The sequence below is a fragment of the Nematolebias whitei genome, chromosome 22 (genome assembly GCF_014905685.2).
Source record: "Nematolebias whitei isolate Nwh7 chromosome 22, NemWhi1, whole genome shotgun sequence".
Classification (NCBI taxonomy): Eukaryota; Metazoa; Chordata; class Actinopteri; order Cyprinodontiformes; family Rivulidae; genus Nematolebias; species Nematolebias whitei.
The window spans coordinates 174,683-198,213 of record NC_056519.1 but is presented as its reverse complement, the minus strand read 5'-3'; the positions used below and the strand labels follow the sequence as shown (position 1 = coordinate 198,213).

Sequence of the window (23,531 nt, the reverse complement as noted above, 5' to 3'; positions counted from 1 at the left end):
CCCCTCTGGAGACTTGGAGAGCGCCGACCCCTCTGGAGACTTGGAGTGCGCCGACCCCTCTGGAGACTTGGAGAGCGCCGACCCCTCTGGAGACTTGGAGAGCTGAGGAGTGTCTGCCGGGACCCCCTCGGAATTGGAGAGCTGAGGAGCGTCTGCCGGGACCCCCTCGGAATAGGAGACATGAGGAGCGTCTGCTGGGACCTCCTCGGAATAGGTGAGATGAGGAGCGTCTGCCGGGACCCCATCGGAATAGGAAAGATGAGGACCCACCTCAGGGGCTGCGTGCGGCGTGGAGTCCACCTCAGGGATGGCTGCGTGCGGTGTGGAGTCCACCTCAGGGATGGCTGAAACAGGAGTCTTTAGAGTCTCTAACTCAGTTAATAAAAAATCATATTCGGGGAGCAAAGAAAGACCAGGGATAGAAAGTAAAAAATCCTCCATCTGGGACAAAATGAAATCAAAGGAGGACGGGTTTCTTTTAGCAGAATTAAATAGTTCAAGAATGGTCTGATTAACATGAAAAATATCTTCAGGGGAAAATGAATGAAAAAAGGGAATGTCTGTATGAGTGGGTGTGGTGACGGGTGCCGCCCCCACCGGAAACCTGGAAGGTGAGGCGGCGGGACACGCCCCCACGGAGTCACAAGGAATACTCTCCGGAGGTACGGCCAGGCTGGGTTGAACAGCCACGGCACGGAGTGGCGGTGAGAGGCCGGATTCCGCCCTCACCAGGAACCTGGAAGGTGAGGTGACGGAACCCGCCCCTGTAACGTCAACCGGACCGGACTCACCGAACCGAACAGGAGTGGACCGGAGCTCCCGTGGGACACTGGATCTCGCCCCCACCGGAAACCTGGGAGGTGAAGCAGCGGACCCCGCTCCCACGAAAACACCGGAACCAGCTCTAAAGTTCTGCTCGGCCGACGAGACCGGGCCGGTCGCCGCAGACTGCCTCCGGAACCGTCTTTTGCCACTACGGCGACGGTGGAAGGACAGGGACGGAGTGGAGCTCGTCCATCATGGCACGAGGAGGAAAAAAAAGAAAAAAGGTGAGTGTTGCTGAGAGAGAACCTTGCCCGCTGGGTTCTGTTCTGGTTGGGTCGTACTGTCAGGATTTGTGGTCAGGAGCGAACCCAGAGTGCAGAACAGGGACTCAACTCGGCAGAAACACAAAAATAGGATTTTAATGATAAATGAAAGTACAAAATAAACAAGCAGACGGGGCAGCAAAACTTACATGAACATAGGAAGGAGGCACGGGGAACTCGGGAGACACGGGAGACACGGGGAACTCGAGGAACCAGGAAGACTCAGGGAAAGACTCAGGAGACCCAACGAAGACTACCTGACGAACAACAAGACAACAGGCGGCTTATATGCATAGACAAGACGAGACATAATTGCAGACAGCTGGGACGAGACACGGGTGGTAACAATGGAAACTAATGAGGGAGCACGAGGGAAACAAACACAAACCGGGCCACAGAAAAGTACCATCCTTACAGGACTACTATAGCTCTACTTTGTAGTTTTTACACTTATCGCGATGGGGCAGGTTGCGGAACCCCTGTGATGAACGAGGGACTACTGTAGTTAAAAAGCTCGGAGGTGGCAGGGCTCTGGGGGTGGATGAGTTTTGCCCTGATTTCCTTAAGGCTCTGGATGTTGTGGGGCTGTCTAGGTTGACACGACTTTGCAACATGTGGACATCAGGGGCAGTGCCACATGATTGGCAGACTGGGGTGGTGGTTCCCCTCTTCAAAAAGGGGGACTGGAGGATGTGTTCCAAATACAGGGGTATCGCTGTCCTTTGCCTCCTTGGTAAGGTCTATTCAGGGGTACTGGAGAAGTGAGTCAGATTGTTATTTGAACCTCAGATCCAGGAGGAACGATGTGGGTTCCGTCCTGTTTGTGAAACACTGGATCAGCTCTTTGCCCTCACTAATAGCCCTTTTGCACCACCCCTAATCAGCCCCAATTCTGGGCAGCCCGCCACAGAAGGAACCCTTTTGCACCAGCCCTTTAGCTAGTATTTTTAGCTGATTTGAAGCTGATTCATGACCTCTTTTCGCCCCTGCTTCTCTGGTGGGATTGAGCGAACTCAGCTGAGCTGAGTCCGGACCAAACGTGAATGCAGGTCTCTGATTGGTCAGGGGGAGGAGTCACTGGATCTCAGAAACTTTTCACTGAGCCGCCATTTGCAATTTCTCTGGATGCGGAGCAGCGGCTGGATCTATTTTTAATATTTTAAAAACAATAATGACAACGCCGTGTTTGATTCTGAAGTCCAGGTGTATTTTGTGTTTGGTGACCGACTATAAAATTCGAGCGAGCGGTGTCACCGCGGAGGATCATACGAGCTGCCGAGCCGTTGAAGCCCGCGAGGCCGAACCCCGAGCCCCGGCCTCGCCTGCTCACAAAGGCCGAATTCGAGCCCTGGCAGGCGGGAGGACCGGGATGGAGGGACGGGGGGTGGAAACGTTCTATTTCATCCCTCCTGACCGCCAGAGGGCGGTGCTGAAAGCACTGAATGTTCCCTTCGCGCATGCGCTGATTCGAATAATAATACCAACGGAGTCACAGGTGTGACACGGATGACCAATCAGAGGCTATATAGCCCGACGTCATCTGCTGCTCTGCTCCTATTTTCTTCTCGCGCGCGGTTCAATTCAGGGCTTCAGCCCTTTGGACCTTTTCTGAACTTTTTACCGTCGTCGGAAGCCCGACTGCCCGTCTGCGGGAGTAGCGTGTTCGCCCTCCTAGGGCTGCGACGGTTTAACCCTGTTCAAAGGTATTTCTGCTGTTTCGTTGGGGACTATGGCGGTTTTACGCCTCTCCCAAATTACAGCGTCTGTCTGACTACTATGTGTGTGATTCAACACCGGTGAGTAGTTTTCCTTATATTTCGCCGTTGGTTAGCGGTAGCGTCCGCTCCGCTCACGCTTGTTGGGAGACCTCCAACCGCGTGGTCGGCTGAACTGTGCTCCGATGTTGTTTGACTACTATGTGTGTGATTAAACACTGGTGAGTAGTGGTTCTTTGCTTATATTTTGCTATTGGTTAGCGGTAGCGTTCGCTCCGCTCCTGTTTACTGGAGGCCTCCAACCGCGTGGTCGGTTGGACCGTGCTCCGAAGTTTGTTTATTACGTAGCCAGCTGAGTTCCTGGCCTTGTTTTATTTGGTAAAGGCGAGCGTTCTCACCCCCTCTCCCAATTGTCCTCTTACCAGCTGAGCTAGCGGTGCTAGCCTCTCTGAGTTCTAACCTTGTTTTAATTGGTGAAGGCGAGTGTTCTCACCCCCTCTCCCAATTGTTCTCTCTTACCAGCTGAACTAGTGGTGCTAGCTTCTCTGATTTCTAACCTTGTTTTCATTGGTGAAGGCGAGCGTTCACGCCCCCTCTCCCAATTGTCCTCTTTTACCAGCTGAGCTAGTGGTGCTAGTCTCTCTGAGTTCTAACCTTGTTTTCATTGGTGAAGGCGAGTGTTCTCGCCCCCTCTCCCAATTGTCCTCTTACCAGCCGAGCTAGTGGTGCTAGCCTCTCTGAGTTTTGGCCTTGTTTTGATTGGTGAAGGCGAGCGTTTGCTCCCCCTCTCCCAATTGTCTTCTTTTACCAGCTGAGCTAGTGGTGCTAGCCTCTCTGAATATCTTAGGCATAGCTGGGTAAGGAGCATGGACGGCTCTCACTGCTGTACAGTCTGTGGAGCCACGCTCCAGACAGATGACGGTCACGACCTGTGTCCAGCCTGCCTTGGACATGACCATCTGGTGGATGCCCTGTCAGAGAACCCCTGCATGAATTGCAGCTTCATGTCGCATGCTGTGAGGGTGGCCCGGCTGGCCCAGTTTCGCCCCAAACTCGGCGATGACCTCCCGCCTTCTGGGCAGGAGGCTCCACCTAGGCGCTCGAAGCGCCGGACTGAGGCCGCAGTCTCTGTGGCCCCTCCTGGGAAGAAGTGAGCCAGGTCTGATAGGGGCCTCTCCACAAGGGTGGAGCAGCTCTCCGCTGAATTAGCGGAGATGAAGTCCCTTTTTCAGGTACGCCAACTGGGAACTGAACCAGTGGCAGCAACCGGACTCTCCTCCCCACCCATGCCTGAACTGGCTGTGGAGGAAGATGTGCTATCTTTGGCTGCCTCTGCCTCTCACTTTTTAGGTGAGGAGGACGGGCATTCATCGCGAGTCTCAGAGACAGCTTCACTCTCTTCTTCTCGGAGTGCAGTTAGTGGGTCGGGTGACAGCTCGATGCAGGACGTCATGCGTATGGCCCTGAGACAACTGCAGCTGGACATCCCGCAACCAGAGGCGTCCACCCCTGGAAGTGCCTTCTTCAGGCGCGGACTGACCCCTCCTTCCTTTTCTGTCCCTCCATCAGAGGAGTTCTTGAGGGAGTTGCATGGTTGCTAGCGGGACCCCAAAGCCTTTGCGCGCCTCTCTGCAGATGGCAGAGTGTTGGCGGCCATGCATGAGCCGGCTGCAGGAGGCTTGGATCGCATTCCAGCGATGGAACCTGCTGTTGCCTCTCTCATCGTGTCACCAGAAGAAGCTCTGCACAGTCATGTTCGGTGCCCACGAGCTCAGTGTTGTGTCACGGATGAATTCCTCTGCAGAGCCTATGCCGCCGGAGCGCGTGCTGGCCGCCTAGGTAATTCCTTGGCACACCTAATGCTTGCCCTCTCCGCATCCCTTCAGGGGACTAGTGGTGCGACAGCAGCAATGGGCTTTAACGATGCAGCGTTTCAGGCCTTTGCACTAATGACGAGGGAGCTTGGGCGCGTGATGTCCTCCTTGGTCCAAGCTCGCCGACAGGTCTGGTTGGCGCAGTCAGCATTGACTGAGCCATGTCGTAGAGCCCTCCGTAATGTCCCAGTAGTGCCGGGGGAGTTGTTCGGTTCGGCTGCCTTGGAAGCACTGGAACGGACTATCCAGGCACGACAGAGAAGGCAGCAATTTTTGAGCCTTAGCAGGCCAATGCCCCCTCCACCTCCTCGGCGTCCAAGGCGCCTGTCGGCTGGCTCCAGCATGCAGCCGCCGCCTGGGGGTCATAACCGGCCGGGTGGTCCTTACCCTCATGCGGTTCAGCAAAGGCCCAGCAGGAGCTTTCGTGGGTCGGTCCACCGACCAGCTGGGCAGGCTCGGACCAGGGACTCTGGCTGCTGCCCCCCCACAGCCCCTAGGGAGACGGTGATGCCATCAGGCCGACCGTCGGATATTTCTCCCACCAGCAGTTCGGCTATTGGGTTGCTCACACCGTGGACCCATGGGTGGTTGCCACTCTGACCCATGGTTACCAGCTACAGTTCCGACGGCGGCCTCGTATCTCATGCCGGGTCAAGATGACTGTAATCGCCGACCCGGTGAAAGCTCAAGCACTAGACCAGGAACTTTCCGCCCTCCTGGCCAAGGGCGCAATAGAGGCAGTGGACCCTCTGTAACAACCCAGGGGCTATTACTCGACTTAACTTCCTTGTGCAAAAGCGAACGGGCGGCTTTCGTCCCATTTTACACCTGAGGGGACTCAACCAGTACCTAAAGGAGCTGCCCTTCCACATGCTCACAACAGCAGAAGTCCTTCAAGCTGTCATGAGGGAAGAATGGTTCACGTCTGTAGACCTGAAGGATGCATATTTTCATGTGCCTATTGTGGCAGAACATCGCCGCTTTCTCAGGTTTGCCTATCGGGGTCACCACTGGCAGTTCCGGGTACTCTCATTCGGGCTCTCTCTCTCCCCAAGGGTGTTCACTCGGTGCATGAAGGCAGCCCTCTCTCCTCTGCAGGCCTGCGGAGTGAAGATTCTGCCGTACTTAGACGATTGGCTTCTCTGCGCCCCGTCTCAGCCCTGTGCCTTTCACGACACAAACCGCCTGCTCGCTCATATGTCCCAGTTGGGCCTCAATGTCAACCTGGAGAAGAGCTGCCTGATCCCTTCCCAGACGACCACCTTTCTTGGGGTGGTTCTGGATTCATCTTCCATGAGAGCTCGCCCATCCGCTCAAAGGGTGGCCGGCATACTCCAGCTGGTCAATCGGTTCAGGCTGGGCAGGCAGCTCCCCTATGTTGCCTTCCTGCAACTACTCGGCAAGCTGACATCAGTCACTCGGGTGGTGCCCTTAGGCCTGCTGTCACTTTGCCCCTTGCAGAGGTGGCTCAACAGCTTTCGCCTGGATGCCAGGCTGCACAGGCATCGCAAGCTTGCAGTGACGTGGTCATGTCTTCATGCCTTGACTCCATGGAGGGACGGAGATTATTTGTCCAGGGGTGTCCCCATGGGAGTGGTAGTGTGTCGCAGGGAAGTGATCACGACAGATGCCAGCTCCATGGGATGGGGGGCTGTATGGCAACGCAGAGCGGTTCAGGGCCGCTGGGGTCAAAGAGACCATTCCAAGCATATAAATGTGCTGGAGCTGCGTGCAGTGCACTTGGCACTCAGGCACTTCCTGCCTCACCTGGAAGGGAGGCATGTACTTGTTCGATCAGACAACACCTCTGTTGTCTACCACATCAACCATCAGGGGGGCACCAGGTCAGCACAACTTCTGAGAATGTCCAGAGAGCTCCTGGAATGGGCCTCTCCTCGCCTGTCCACCCTGCGGGCAGCGTGCTTGCCATGGCGACACAATCAGGTTGCAGATTTTCTCTCCCGCCAAGAGTCCCCTCCGGGAGAGTGGTCCCTCCACAGCGACATAGTGCTGATGATCTGGGACCGTTTTGGTCAGGCAGACATAGACCTGTTTGCGACGGAAGAGTCGACTCAGTGTCCCCTATGGTACTCTCTTACGGGGGCGTCGGGTGCGCTAGGCCAGGGCACATTGGCTCATCCTTGGCCAAGGGTCCTTCTATATGCCTTTCCACCCCTTTCTCTAATTTGGCCAACCCTTCAGAGAGTCCTCGAGGAGGGCCACAGGATGCTGCTGGTGGCTCCGTATTGGCCAGCACGACCATGGTTCCCACTGCTACGAAGTCTGTCAGGGCGTCCCATGGTGTCTTCCGACCAGAAGGGACTTGCTGTCTCAGTTGAAGGAACTAATATGGCACCCCAATCTTCAACGTCTTCGGCTGTGGGTGTGGCCACTGCAAGGCTAGGACAGCAGCTGACTGGAGTTTCGAGCCCCGTCAGACGCACCATCCTGGGCGCCAGGGCACCCTCTACTCGTCAGCAGTACGAAAACAGGTGGTGTCTGTTTTCCCAATGGTGTTCTGATCACAACAAGGATCCAGTCTCCTGTACAATACCCACCATTCTGGAATTTCTCCAGTCTCTACTTGGTAAGGGTCGCTGTCCTTCGACGCTTAAAGTTTATGTAGCGGCAATATCATCTAATCACGCTGGCATTGATGGCTGTACGGTAGGGAGCCATAATCTAGTCTCTCTTTTTCTGCGTGGTGCCCATAGGTCACACCCGCCGACAGCTCCACGAGCACCAGGTTGGGACCTTCCCTTGGTTCTCGAAGCTCTCTGCCGTCCTCCTTTCGAGCCTCTGTCGCAGGCGGACCTCAAGTGGCTTTCATGTAAGACGGCTTTTTTGTTGGCTATTACCTCAGCAAAGAGGGTCAGCGAACAACATGCTCTCTCAGTCAGCCCCTCATGTCTCAGGTGGGGCCCTGAGGGCTCGTGTGTTACCTTGTGGCCAAACATTGTATTCGTACCAAAGGTGTTATCTCACTCTCACTCTAACCAACCGTTGAGGCTGGCACGTTTTCAGCCTGCGCCTGGTGAGGGGTCTGCATTATTGTGCCCGGTGAGGGCACTGGAGGCATACGTTGCAGCTACTGCCATGATAAGACATTCAGACCAGCTGTTTGTGTGTTATGGAGGCCCTAGGTTAGGCTGTCCTCTTTCCAAACAGCGCCTCTCCCACTGGATCGTGGACGTCATCTGCCACGCCTATGCTGCAGGGCCCGGCCCCCTGCCGGTCGGCTTGAAGGCTCACTCTACCAGGAGCGTCTCCGCTTCCTGGACTGCCCTGAGAGGGGTTCCGCTGGAAGCAATATGTGCTGCTGCATCATGGGCTTCCCCAAGCACGTTCACCAGATTTTATAGAGTTAACGTGGCCACCCCTCATCCCCTGGGCCAGGTTCTTCTACAAGGGTCCTCTGGGCCTCCTCAATGAGGTAGGTGTTTAGGATTCCTTGTGACATCGTTGGTATTAGTCATTCAGTGCTTTCAGCACCGCCCTCTGGCGGTCAGGAGGGATGAAATAGAACGAAAGTTACATATGTAACTACGGTTCTATGAATCCCGGATGACCGCCAGAGCTTCTCCGTCACTCAGAATCCTTGCGTTCCGCGAGAAGATTCTGTAGGAGCAGAGCAGCGGATGACGTCGGGCTATATAGCCTCTGATTGGTCATCCGTGTCACACCTGTGACTCCGTTGGTTTTATTACTCGAATCAGCGCATGCGCGAAGGGAACATTCAGTGCTTTCAGCACCGCCCTCTGGCGGTCATCCGGGATTCATAGAACCGTAGTTACATACGTAACTTTCGTTTTTTATAATTATTTTTTTTACATTTTATGTATATAATATAGGTTTTTTTTTTATCAGTGAAGATTAAAAATAAATAAACGGTGCCGGCTTTATTGTGAAATCCAGTTTTCCCTTTGATTTTATTAAATAATCTGTTAATTAAAGTTAATTCAACTGAAAATTTATATAAAGACAAAATTATTGAATGTCTCATATTTCCCCTCAAACACGTTTAAAAAAGAGACACAACCTTTGGTTCAACATTATTCTAACACACAGATGTACAAATCACAAAACAAGCATTACACTTTAAAGCTTTAAATCAAAGCTAAACTTTAATTCAAAGCTAATTAAAAATAATCTGTATACAAGAAAAAATCTGTATACAAGAAACAAAACCACGAGTACAAATACATCAAATGATGAAGAAAAATATAGAATTTTACATATAGATATCCTGATGCATGCTCAATAATCCAAGTAGAAAAATCTAAAAAATGTTAAGTCTGGTCCTCTGGACGTTCTAAAAACAAACAAACAAAAATGTAAAAATGTTTCATCTGAAAGACTTCTTCAGTCTGAGGAGCTGCATTCAGCTCAGTCTTTTCTAAACAGCTATGAGCTGAATACAGCTCCTCAGACTGAAGTCTTTCGGATGAAAGACGAAACATTTCTACATTTTTTTTTTGTTTTGTTTTGTTTTTTGAATGTCCAGAAGACCAAACTTAACTTTTTTATATTCAAATATAAATGTTTTTGTAGAATCTGGTTCATCAGATTTAATTCAGTTCAGTTTATTTATACAGCGCCAAGTCACAACAGAAGTTGTGACAGGGCACTGAACAGAAATATTCATATGTAAAATAAGTTAACAGAAACATTCATATATAAAAATAATTTAATATTATTTATGTGAGGAGCAGACTGCTTTGAGTAACTCATAGCAGAACTCACATTAGCAGGACTTGGATTCTGGACACACCTCCAGAATTGGTCCTAAAGTGCAGGTGCAAATCCAGGCTGAGCTGAACCAGGCTGAGTAGGGGTGTGCAGGGCTGGGCAGAGTTGGGGCTTATTAGGGGCAGTGCAAAAGGGGCATAAGGTTCTCGAGGGATCTTGGGACTTTGCCCATCCAGTCAACATGTGCTTTGTGGACTTATAGAAGGCTTTTGACCATGTTCCTTGAGGTGCACTGTGGGGGGTGCTCCTTAAGTATGTCATTGCGGGCCCGTTGCTATGGGCTGTTTACTCCCTTTACAAGCGGTGCAAGAGTTTGGTTCGCATTGCCGGTACTAAGTCAGACTAGTAATTCTGGGTGGTGGGAGTTGGACACTGCCAGGGTTGCTTGTTGTCACGATTCTGTTCATAACTTTGATGGACAGAATTTCTCAGTGCTGTCAAGGGGCAGAGGGAGTCTAATTCTGTGGCCTCAGGTTTCCTTTTCTGCTCAATAACACACTAGCCCAGCTGCCCCTCTTTTCCCCCCAGGCACAATGCCTCCTCTTCCCATTAGAGCTTCTGCCTCCACACTGATGTCCGTAGTAGCTACAGTCTGCTGAGCATAGTTTTCAAATTGTTGTTGATCGCTGCTGTATCCAGAGTTAAACGCTCTCTTATGCTTATCAGTTTGGTGCAGCTATAATTCCCATGCTTAAGGCAAGCAGAGTCAGGCACGAAGCCCATTCTAAAACTATCAAGAACTGGGTTTTCACTGGGAGCCTGTGAAAGCTGCTGCCTGGCTGAACACGGCCATCATAATAATCATAACTAATAATTAGTTTAGTATTCATTAATGGTCCCGACTGAAAAATATAAGCTACACGTCCGCCTCGGCCAGTTGTTCTAGGAACATAAAAATTTAAATAATTAGGTGGAGTGAATTCATTTATACTAATAAAATCCTCCTGTTGTAGCCAAGTTTATGTCAGACAGAATTAACTAACAGGGATTTAGAGGAAAAATATCCGATGTCAATAATCTACATTTAATGAATTTATGATTTTGCTCTGGTAAAGTAACTGTTTATTTTAATCAGATTTTTATGGTTTATATTTTTAGAGCTGATTTTTGGTTTATTTAATTTGAGCCGTGGGCGAGTTGACACTGTTTCAATGGGGGTGTGGGGGGGTAACAGAGGAGAAGCAGCAGAGAGGGGTGGAGGACTACAACTCTGCTTCCTGGACTGGACCCGGGTTGTCAATAATTTGGGGGATAAACAAAATCAGCCATATTTCTAGAAAGAAGAGCGGCTCCGTCCAAAGTGGGATGGATGCCATCTCTCCGCATCAGACCAGGTTTTCCCCAGAAAGAACTCCAGTTATCTATGTAGCCCACGTCGTTGTCAGAACACCACCTGGACACCCAGCAGTTAAACCACGACATACGGCTAAACATGTCATCGCTGGTCAGGTTGGAGATGGGGCCGGAGAAAACTACGGAGTCCCACATGGTTTTAGCAAAGTCACACACCGAAGCAACATTAATTTTAGTGACCTCTGATTGACGTAACCGGGTGCCATTACCGCCGACGTGAATAACAATCTTACTGTATTTAGCCTTAGCCTTAGTCAGCAGTTTCAGATAAGATTCTATGTCGCCCGCTCTGGCCCCCGGAATGCATTTGACTATGGCCGCTGGAGTCCCTAAAGCTGCGCTTCTGACTATGGAGCTTCCAGTAACCAGGGTCTGCTTCTCAGCAGGTGTGTCACTGAGCGAGGAAAATCGATTAGAAACGTGAACGGGACGGTGGTGAACTGGGGGATTAGCCTTAGCACTACGCTTGCTCCGGACCGTCACCCAGCCGGCCTGGGGTCCCGGCTGCTCGGGGTCTGCTGGAGGACCGCTAACGGGAGCTAGCCTCTATGGTTCCGCACTGTCTAAGGGGACCTGGCTAGCTACTGTTTTTTTTACAGCACAGAGCTGAGCTTCCAGTTCAGACAGCTTCTCCTCCAAAGCTACCATAAGACTACATTTGTTACATGTATCATTACCACTAAAGGAGGCAGAGGAGTAACTAAACATCTGACACACGGAGCAAGAGAGAACAGACGAAGCAGGGAGAGAAGCAGCAGCCATGCTAATCTAATGCTAGCAAGAGCTAGCAGACCCCAAATACACCAATAAAAAGCGAGAAGTGTTGAAAGATAAAAGGTGTTTCAATCACTATCCAACAGTAGAAAAACAAATGCACTAACGGGGTTTGTGAACTAGAACGAAAACTGTGCAAAAGATATTTAAATCCAGAAAACAAGACTCCTCAAGCAAACAAAAAAACACAATATGTCTTATCACGAACGTCCAACATCAGCAGTGCCAGTTTGTATTATTATTTATTTATCATAATAATATTAAAACATTATTATATCATTCCAATGCATGCTCAGTGATCCAGGTAAAAACAAATCTAACAAAGTGAAGTCGGGTCCTCTGAACGTGTAATTTTTTTTTATTCGTTCAGAGGACCTGACTTAACTTTGTTATATTATTGTATTTTATTAACAAGCTCATATCGCTCTTATCAACTCCTTATTCTCCAGTTGACCTTTTATTACTTTTTGAATTCTCCTTTCCCTTTTTGCCCTTTCCTCTTTTTTTTTTTTCTCCTACAGATGTGTATGGACTCAGAAAAGCATATGATCTACACGTTTGGCGGGCGCATCCTAACATGTAATGGCAGTGTGGAGGACAGCCGGACATCTGAGCCACAGTTCAGCGGCCTCTATGCATACCATTGTCAAGAAGGGACATGGAGCCTCCTGCGGGAGGACTCGTGTAACGCTGGGCCAGAGGACATTCAATCCCGCATTGGTCACTGCATGCTTTTCCACAGTGTGAGTCCCAGCAAAAGTGTTGGATTTTGGGTGTCCAAGTCCTAATTTTGATACACTGAATGCTGAATGTTTTTTCTGTATTCACCTTTAGAGAAATCGCTGTCTGTATGTATTTGGAGGTCAAAGGTCGAAGACGTACCTCAATGACTTTTTCAGTTACGATGTGGATGGAGATCATGTCGAGATCATATCTGATGGTACAAAAAAGGACTCAGGGATGGGTAAGAAAGAATTTTAAGAATCTGATGACCTATACATCTCCAAATATACAGTGCCTTGCGAAAGTATTCGGCCCCCTTGAACTTTTCAACCTTTTGCCACATTTAGGGCTTCAAACATAAAGATATAAAATTTTAATTTTTTGTCAAGAATCAACAAGTGGGACACAATCGTGAAGTGGAATGAAATTTATTGGATGTGTCAAACGTTTTTAACAAATAAAAAACTGAAAAGTGGGGCGTGCAATATTATTGGGCCCCTTTACTTTCAGTGCAGCAAACTCAGTCCAGAAGTTCAGTGAGGATCTATGAATGATCCAGTGTTGTCCCAAATGACTGATGATGATAAATAGAATCCACCTGTGTGTAATCAAGTCTCCGTATTAATGCACCTGCTCTGTGATAGTCTCAGGATTCCGTTCAAAGCGCAGAGAGAATGCTGGGCCAGCCTTCCTCGGCTGCTGCTCCCTGCTGCTCTGGCCTCCGGCCTGGAGCCGGCTTGCGGTCGCTGTCGGGCGGGTGGGGTGCATGGACGGCCCGACAGAGCCTCTGTCGGGCTGTCTCTGTGTGCCTGTTTATGTCTCAGGTTGGGTTTTAGTTGGTCCCCTGTCTTGGATCAGTTTTGGCCCCCCATTTGGTGTGTCGTGCTGCCCTCCGGTGGTGGGCCCCCCTGCCGCCGGTGCATTGGCAGCTCTCAGCAGCTGTGGCTGGGTGGTGAGGTGTGTGCGGGCCCGCCCTGGTGGCTGCCTGCGGGGGTGTGGGTGCCCTGGCTCTGTCGGGCCTCTGTTGGGGGGTGGTATGACCTCGGGACTCGGTATCCATGGCCGGATCTACTCTGGAGGGGCGGGTTGCTAGCGTGGCCTGTGGACTCGTCGCAGCAGCCTCCTGGGGTTTCTGCATTGTGGTGGCTGGGGACTGCCCGGGGCTTCCCTTTGCTTCTGTCTCTGGGGGGTGCGGGTGTCCCTGTTGGGGGAATACCGGAGTTCCGGGCTTGGGGGCCACTGTGTGTCTGTGGTTCCGGTCTTCCCCGTGTTACCTTCGTGTCCTGTGGGGACGGGTTTATGGGTCCCCACATCCACTATTGAACATTTTTATGGAGAAACCTTATAGTGACATCATGCTCACACAGGTGTTTAGATTCAGGTGTTTATCAGATACACACTCAGTTGGGTTGTGGTGGCCATCAAATATATATTGTATTATCATGTACTGTATAAAATACTTTCTAATGATGTTATAAGTATCATTATATAAGTTGTTTGTTGTTGTGGGTTCTCGGTTTTGTCGTTTTTTTCTCTCTTTCCGCAGGTCTAGAGTCAGACTTCAATGATGTTGATTTGTGTTCTCTTTATCCCTCTCTCTCTCCTCTATTTCTATCTCCTTCTTTACATTTTAACTCTTCTCTCACTTTTCTGCTTTATCTTCTTTGTTTTTCGTCCCCTTGTCCTTTACATCTGAAACAAACCCAAAGCATATTCTAATAAAATTTAATTTATATATATCAAGTGGAGCATTAAGGCCAGCCATAATGCTCTGCTTGTGAAAGTAAATCTGTTGGGCATCACCTTGACACTCAGACAATAATTCCAAGTGTCACAATGACGGGTAGGACAAGGGGGTAAATAAATAAATAATAAATAAATAAATTAATAACATTTCTTCAAAGAGAAGACGGACTTTAGGTGAGCCGATTTGCCCTGTTGACATGCGCGCAGCATCAGAATCAGAATACCTTTATTGTCATTATATGCAAGTACAATGAGAATGAGAGCCACTCCTTTTACAGTGCAAAACATACTTAAAAAACACACCTAAAAATATAACGTAATATAGATATAATAGCACTATGAAAGTAAAAAAATACTAGTTATTTCACAATTATGTAAATTTGAATATTGCACATTATGAATATTTTTTTTCATTCATTCAACCTTTATTTAAACCGATAAATCACATTGAGCCTCGAAGACTCATTTAAAAGTGAGACCTGTTTGGACAGACAAAAACAGTGGTTAATCAGAATCAGATCAGAATCAGAATGCCTTTATTGTCATTATACGCAGTACAATGAAATTAAGAGCCACTCCTTTTGCCAGTGCAAAAACACGCCTTAAGAAAACACACATTAAACACACTAAAAATATAAAAAATGTAACGCAATATAGATATAATAATGAAAGTAAAAAAATACAAGTATTACACAATTGTATTGCACATTATGGATATTAGTGAGGTAGTTGAGGTGATTGAGAGTATGAAATGTCAGTAGTATTGCACAGTAGAAGTCCAGGTGTTTGGGAGGTTAGATTATTAAATCAGTGCATGTGTGAGTTCAGTGTGGTGATGGCTTTCGGGAAAAAAAACTGTTCTTGAATCTGTTTGTTACTGGACACATGTAGGAGTTGGAGGTGAAAAAAATTCCTATCTGACTTTTTTCTTGGCTGAGAAAAACCCCTAATATTGAAAAAACACTTCGCGCAAACAAGCACATATTTACGTAGACATTCTGCAGAGCAGAGCAGGAAGAAGGAAGAGACGAGAGCGGTCAACAACGTCTACAGATGCTCTCGAGGTCACTGTAATCAGTCAATGTCCTCTGGTGAGATCCATAAACATTCTCGAGGTATGTCGAGAAATGGCCAAGGATAACCTCTATAAGAATCCAGAGTCCTGAAATGATGACACAAAATTTATTCAGCCGGGTTTCATCTGGTTATCAGTTGGAAATTCTTCAGGGAGGGTGTGGTGAGCGTCAGATCACATTTTCTCCAGGCGACTTTAGATAAAATGGCCTTCAAGGACAACCAAGGAGACCAAATTTAGATAAACACACAATTGTTTTGGGGACAGGCAGAACTTAATGACATCAACCTTGAGTCTGTGTCGGTCCACTCGGTTCCGAAATGTCCAAATTAACATGGCCAACACCGATGGAAACGTGTCTGAGTAAAAAATCCCCAAGATCTGATCCATTCACCCAAAGCATTTGAGTCCGGGTACTCCAGACATGAACCCAATAAAGGCAAGCAGCGTGATCGGGTCCAAATTTGCTGCTGACGACTTCCTTGATTGTAGATAAAACCAGCACCAGCTGAATCCAAAAAGCAGGAACCAATTATCAAAAATCCAATTAAATATGCGTCCTTAAAATCCACAGATGGCAGCAGAGATAGACACATAATCAAGTTTTCCAGTCGATGAGATATCCAGCTGCGTACGTGCCAACAGGGTAAACCGGCTTGCCTAAAGCCTGTCTTCTCTTCGAAGAAATGTTGTAAATTGAGATGAGGGACCAACTGGTCAAAACAAGTCTAATTATGGTTCGGAAGAAATGCAAGAGAGTCTCACAGCAGTTTCACAGACAGACAGAGCAGCAAAGCGGAGAGGGAGGGGGAGAAGCATCCGATCTCATGGGGAGCGAGTGGTGAAGTGATATTAGTGATGTAATTAAAAGGTAAGGTGATTGAGAGTATGAAATGTCAGTAGTATTGCACAATAGAAGTCCAGGGGTTTGGGAGGTTAAATTATTAAATCACTGCATGTGTGAGTTCAGTGTGGTGATGGCTTTCGGGAAAAAAAACTGTTCTTGAATCTGTTTGTTCTTGTTCTGATTCACCTGTAGCGCTTCCCTGAAGACAAGTCAAACAGTTCAAAACTTGGGTGAGAACTGCGCTTGATTATGCTTTCTGCTCTGTTGAGGCAGCGTAATGTGTAAATGTCCATCAGGGAGGGGAGAGGGCAACCCATTCTTTTGTGCTGTCTTGACTACTCTCTGAAGCCTCTCCCTGTCAGCCAGGGTGCAGCTGCCGGACCATACAGTATGTCAGCAGGCTCTCGATGGACCCCCCCGTTAAGTTTCGTTTTTGACGTGCTGCGTGTTTCTTCACGTTTGCAGTTTAATAATAATAACTAATAGTTTAGTTTTTCCTGTGACTTATTTGCAGTATGATAAATGGTAGGAGCATAATATACGCTCCCAATGTTTTGTTGGTCTTTTTTTTTGTAAATAATTACCTTTTTTTGCGGGTTTTATTTATTTATTTATTTTTGTATCTTGCGATCGATGACGTATTCGAATACTCTAGTTCTACTCGGGTTTTATTATGTTAATGTCGAGTTTAAAAATTATATACTCGTTCAACCCCTAGTGTGGAGAGCTACAGCAATAGCATCCTCTGTGGACCTGTTAGTACGATATGTGAACTGGTAGGGGTCCAAGTTTGGAGGGAGATGGTCCTTGATGTGCTGGAGAACCAGTCTCTCAAAGCACTTCATGATTACCGGAGTGAGAGCAACCGGTCAGTAATCATTCAGGCTGGTGATGGTAGGCGTTTTCGGCACTGGGATGATAGTTGCTGATTTTTAAGCAGGGTGGGATGACTGCCTGGGCCAGGGAAAGATTGAAAATTCTGGTGAAGGTGTGGGCGAGCTGGAGGGCACATGCTCAGAGCACCCTGCCAGGTACTCCATCTGGGCCAGTAACTTTCTTGGGGTTCACTGTTAGGAGCAACCCTCTAACATCATTCTCCCATACAGTGAGTGGAGTGGTGCAGTAACCGGATGGGTGTGGGGGCAGGGCTGGATCAGATGAGTGCTGCTGTAGTGCTTCAAAGTGAGCAAAGAAGCAGTTTAGCTCCTCTGCTTGTGATGCACTCAGGTCTCCTGTTGTCACCTCACAGCTTTTATAGTTTGTGATTTTTTTTATGCCCTTCCACGCCTCCTGGAAGTTGTTACTGGACAAATGGGACTTTATACTTTTTTATGGTCAGCCTTTGCAGTTTTTATTCCCTTATTCAGGTTGGCTCGAGCGGCTCGGTACAGAACTCTTGTCACCTGACCTGAAGGCGGCATCGCAGGCTTTGAGGAGTGTGCGGACCTGGCTGGTCATCCAGGGTTTCTGGTTGTGGGAAACCGGAATGTTTTTGACCATAGTCACATTTCCGATACAGAACTTGATGTAGTCCAGTACTGTTCCTGTGTATATACTGTTGCTGTGTATATTTCCACCTCCTGATGTTCAGGAGATGGAAACCCTAACCCTAATGCAGCTGGATATCTCATCGAATTGGAAGACTTGATGATGCGTCTGTCTCTGCTACCATTTGTGGATTTTAAGGATGCATTTATAATTGGATTTATGATAACTGGTTCCTGCTTTTTGGATTTGGCTGGTTCCTGGTCTATCAACAATCAAGGAAGTTGTCGGCAGCAAATTTGGATCCTATCGTGCTGCTTGCCTTTATGATTGCTTGGTTCTTGCCTCGAGCATCCAGACTCAAGTTCTTTTGGCAGAATGGATCAGATCTTGGGGATTATTTTCAGGCACGGTCCATTGGTGTGGCCATGCAATATGGATGTTTCGGAACCGAGTGGACCAACACAGCCTCAAGGTAGATGTCATTAAAGTTCAGCCTGTCCCCAAAACTATTGTGTGTTTATCTAAATTTGGCTCCCTTGGCTGGCCTTGCAGGCCACCTTATCTGAATTCGCCTGAAAGACGTAATCTGACGCTGAATTCGCCTGGAGAAAATGTGATCTGACGATCACCACCCCCTCCCTGAGGAATTTCCTACTGATAACCAGATGAAACCAGCTGAATAAACATCATCATTTCAGGACTTTTTGGGGGAGTGGTGGCGCAGAGGTTAGAAGATGGGCCTGTGATCGGAAAGTAGCAGGTTCAACTCCCGGTACCGTCAACATCAAAATGTGGGTGGAAAAGGTGGAACACCCACACCTCCCTCCACCCTCATTTGCCCCACTGTGGGCCCCTGAGCAAGGCCGTTAACTCCCACCATCTACTCCTTAAACAGGTCTCTTGAAAATTAGTTATCATGGCTCAATGAAACTACCTTTATAAATAAAGGGTAAAAAAAAAAAAAGACGTTATTTTTGGCCATTCCCTGATATACCTCGAGAATGTTTACGGATCTTACCAGAGGACACTGGCTGATTATTACATCCTTATCAGAACTCTTACAGTGCCCTCGAGAGCTTCTATGGACATGCTCACCGCTCTAGTTGTCTCCCCCCTCTGCAGAATGTCACTATATGCTTGTTTGTGCAAGTTGTTTTTTTAATATCAGAGTTTTTTTTCTCAGGCAGGAAGAAAAAGTCTGAGGAATTTTTTTTTGCCTCTAATTCCTACACGTGTCCAGTTTCACTACTTTTTGTCTGTCTATAAACAAATCTCACTTGTAAATGAGTCTTCTAGGTTCAATGTGACTTATCTGTCTAAATAAAGGTTGAATGAAAAATGCTTACGGATCTCACCGAAAGGAGCTGGTTGGTTATTCCATCCTTATCAGAACTCCTACAGTGCTTTCAAGAGCGTCCTTGGACATGCTAACCACTCTTGTCTGACACGGAGCTCTGTGAACAGCCATCTTCTTTAGCAATGACCTTTTGTGTCTTGCCCTCCTTGTGCAAGGTGTCAATGGTCAGCCTCGCCTGAAAAAAAAAAAAACCTTGACCCCCCTCAGTCGTATCCAACTTCCGGCCTGTCTCCAGACTCCCATTTGTTTCAAAACTACTGGAGAAAATAGTCGTGTCCCAGTTGAAGTGCTTCCTGGAGGGTCACACCATCTTAGAGCTATTCCAATCTGGTTTTAATAATATTCATAATAATAATAATCATTTTATTTAAAAAGTGCCTTTCAGGACACCCAAGGACACTTTACAGTAAGAACAAAGATCAACAGGAATAAATTACATAAAGAATATAAAGTACATAAAGAATATAAAATACATACAGAATATAAAATGCATAAAGAATATAAAATACATACAGCAAAGTTGAGGATAAGCGAGTCTAAAGAGATGTGTTTTCAGAGCAGTCTTGAACAGAGAAAGAGAGGTGGTGTTTCATAAGTCAGGGGGTAGAGAGTTCCAGAGATGAGGGGCAGAGCAGGTGAAGGCCCTGCTCCCCATGGTGGAGAGGCGGGCAGAGGGTACATGGAAATGTAGTGAAGAGGAAGATCTGAGAGAGCGAGAGGGGATGGAGATGTGTAAGAGGTCAGATAGGTACGGAGGGGCAAGGTTGTGGATAGCTTTGAAAGTGAGAAGAAGAATTTTGAAGACGATGTGTGATTTAACCGGGAGCCAGTGGAGCTGCTGCAGGACTGGAGTGATGTGGTTATAGGAGGAGGTTTGAGTGATGACACGAGCAGCTGAGTTCTGGACCAATTGCAGCTTCTGGAGAGATTTGTTGGGATGGCCATAAAGAAGGGAGTTGCAGTAGTCAAGCCGAGAAGTCACAAGACTGAACAAGGATGGCTGTGGAGCGGGGTGTAAGAGAAGGGTGGAGACGGTTAATACTTCGGAGATGGAAATAGGCAGACTGAGTGACATTGTTGATGTGAGAAGTGAAGGGGAGAGTGGTGTCAAGGATGACACCAAGACTCTTGACCTGAGGTGAGGGGGATAGCAGGGAGTTGTTAAGGAGGATGAGAAGATTTTCTGATTTTGAAATAGAGTTTTTGGTACCGACAAGAATGATTTCTGTTTTGTCACTGTTTAGTTGTAGGAAGTTGTTAGAAAACCAGTGATTTAGCTCATTGAGACGGTCAGTGAGGATGGAGGGTGGGTGGGTGGAGTTTGGTTTTGTTGACGAGTAGAGCTGTGTGTCATCAGCATAACAGTGAAAATGGACACCAAATTTACGGAAGATGTGATCTAGAGGAAGGAGGTAAATTATGAAGAGGAGGGCTCCGAGGACAGAGCCTTGGGGGACACCCGTGGAGACGGGTGAAGACTGGGAACAAAAGGATTTGAGCTGAATGAATTGAGTGCGGTCAGAGAGATAAGATTTGAACCAGTCTAACGGAGTACCTGAGATGCCAATGGAGGTTAGTCTGTTGAGGAGGATAGAATGACAGATTGTGTCGAAGGCAGAACTTAGATCCAGTAGAATGAGGATAGACAGAAGAGCAGAGTCAGCAGCAAGAAGAAGGTCATTAGTTATTTTTATTAGAGCTGTTTCGGTGCTATGGTGGGGGCGAAAACCAGATTGAAACTCTTCATAAATGTTATTGTTGGATAGGTGAGAGTGAAGTTGACTAGCAACGGCTTTTTCAAGAACTTTGGAAATAAAGGGCAGATTAGAGATTGGACGAAGATTACTGAAGTTGGTAAAGTCAAGACCTGGTTTCCTGATTAAGGGGGTGATGGCCGCAGATTTGAAAGCTGTGGGAGCAATGCCAGAGGTTAGGGAGGAGTGGATGATGTTAGTGATGATGGGGAGCAGAGACGGGAGACGGGATTTAACAAGAACTGTGGGAAATGGATCGAGCTGACAGGATGAGGACTTAGACTTGCTGATAATGTCAGCAATGTCATCAGCAGAGGGGAGGGAGAAGACAGGGGAGGGAGGGAGGGAGGGAGGGGGAGTTCAACATAGATCCTGGGGCGGTATTAGGTCCAAGGTGTTTATGAATTGAAGTAATCTTTTCATTGAAGTAGGACATCAGAGTTGCAAAATTCTGTGGAAACCATGTGAGAGGGTAATGAGTTAGGAGATGAGACTGAACGGTTAAGGAGAGAGAACAAAGTCTTTGAATTGCCAACATTGGAACTGATGATGTCAGAGAAGTAGCTGGATTTGGCTTGAGAAATACTGTCCTTATACTGGATGACGTGGTTCGCATAGAGTTCCTTGTGAATTGAGAGACCGGATTTCTTATAGAGTCGCTCCAACCTCCGACCTTTGGATTTCAGAGAACGGAGTTCTGTAGTGAACCAGGGTGCAAAGTTGGAGAAGGAGACAGACCGGGTTTTCAGAGGAGTGACAAAGTTAAGAATGTTGGTGAGGCTGTTATTGTAGAATGTGACAAGGTCATCTGGGTTAAAAGAATTGAAGGTGAAGATGGTATTATTAATATGACACAAAAGAATGTCATGGTTGATATTCTTGATATTACGGAAGGAAAGGGTGCGTTGAGGTTTCTCTGAAGAAAATTTAAGATCGACACTGAATGAAATCATGAGGTGATCAGTAAATGGAAGTTCATCAGAAGAACAGTTAAGAGGAGAGTCCAGAGCAGCATAATAAGTCCAAAGTGTGGCCCTTTATGTGGGTTGGAAAGTTAATGAGCTGCTAGAAGCCACAGCTGTCGAGGCAGGATGTGAAGTCTCTGGTGAGGGAGTTGTTGTCTTCATCCATATGAATGTTGAAGTCTCCAAGCAGAATAATGTTGGGTGAAAGAGCTGAGAGATGGGCGATTAGAGCAGCAAAGTCATTTATAAAAGAGTTGTTGATTTTGGGCGGACGGTAGAAAGTGGCAACAATGGTGGGGGTAGGGCTGGAGAGTAGACACACAGTGTGCTCAAAGGAGGGAGAGGGAGGTGTGTGAACCGGCGTGACCTTCCAGTTCTCACGGTGAATTATCGCGAGACCTCCTCCGCGGCCGGACTCGCGGGATTTGGTGATGTAAACAAACCCCGGTGGGGTATATTCATTCAGGTGGAAAAAGTCATTTTGTTGTTGCCACGTTTCTGTTAGACAAATAAAATCTAGCTTACGGTCAGATATTAGGTCTTGAATAAGCTGACCTTTGCCAATAAGTGAGCGAACGTTCAGAAGGCCAAACTTTACGGAGGAGGAGTTTGTAGCGACCGGAGCATTAGCCGACCGAACTAGGCCAGCTAACATGCTACTACTGTTAGCGGACCAAGTATTGCGGCGTGTGGAATGGTGAGAGTCCGACCAGATGGAGTTTATGGGGTTAGACTTGTCAGCGTGGAGTCTACGGCAGGAGCCACGGTGAATGTATCTCCGGCGAGGATGGAAGGCAATGTCCTGAAGAGGGAGCACAGGTGGCACGGCTGGTAGGAAACGAAGGTGAAGGTGCTCGACCGCTGAGTAATGGAGAAGGCCAGACGCCGGGTGGTGGTGGTGGATGAGCAGCTGGAGAGTCCAAAGCAGAGCAGGCAGCAGGTAAATCCTAATGAACCACATGGCTGATAATGAGACGGATCAGAGACTTGGTGTAGTGGAAAAAAACTGAATAAAACAGAAAAAAAAAAAAAAAAGCACGACGAGCATCGGCAGCCAGGATGCGCCAGCGTTCGCTCACCAGAAGTCTGCTTTAAACCTCTTCATAGCACTGAAACTGCCCTGCTGAAGGTCTTTAATGAATTTTTCTTAACCACTGATACCGGTGATTCTGTGCTGCTTGTCCTGTTGGACCTCACAGCCACCTTTGACACCATCGTCCATGAGATCCTCATTGCTAGGTTGGAGCAGTGGGTGGGCATCACAGGGTCAGCCCTCAATTGGTTTAGATCTTACCTCTCTGACAGATCCTTTTGTGTCTCCATCAAGGATTTTAGTTCTGCAGTGGCAGAGCTTAAATGGGGGGTTCCGCAGGGGTCCATCCTGGGTCCCCTCCTATTCTCTTTATACCTGCTGCCGCTTGGTACTATTTTCCGGAAACACAACATGCCCTTCCACTTCTACGCCGATGACTGTCAAATTTACTTCTCCCTAAGACACAATGGTACATGCTCTATTCAACCTCTGCTCGACTGCCTGGCTGACATCAGGGACTGGATGGCTTTAAATTTCAATGAAAAGTCTGAAGTCATGTTGTTCCCTCCCAACGACACGATCACAAACCACTGTATCGACCTCTCCACTCTAACCCTGTAAAAAAAACAAAGAGTCACTAATCTGGGAGTGATAATGAACACTTCCCTGAAACTTAACAGTCACGTAAACATGATTGTTAAATCATGTTTCTTCCAACTGAGGCGGCTGTCTAAACTGAAGCCCATATTGTCCAAAAATAACTTGGAGACAGTAATACATGCATTCATTACATCTAGGCTTGATTACTGCAATTCACTCCTGTTTGGTATCAGTCAAACCTCCATTGCACGACTACAACTGGTCTAGAATGCAGCAGCCCAATTTTTAACCAGTACAGGCAAAAGAGAGCACATTACACCAGTTTTGGCTTCACTGCACTGGTTACTGGTTCACTTTCGAATCCAGTTCAAAATACTCCTGTATGTCTAC

General features: G+C 47.8%; 1 protein-coding gene across 1 annotated transcript in view; it reads left to right on the top strand.

Moving 5' to 3' along the window:
- The window catches only part of mkln1 (muskelin 1, intracellular mediator containing kelch motifs), a gene marked incomplete in the record, with an annotated part of 120,689 nt that overhangs the window by 59,403 nt on the left and 37,755 nt on the right, over positions 1-23,531 (top strand). Inside the window, 2 exon segments of the mRNA XM_037695953.1 lie at positions 12,075-12,296; positions 12,388-12,517. Coding sequence (XP_037551881.1) covers positions 12,075-12,296; positions 12,388-12,517 — 352 coding nt within the window.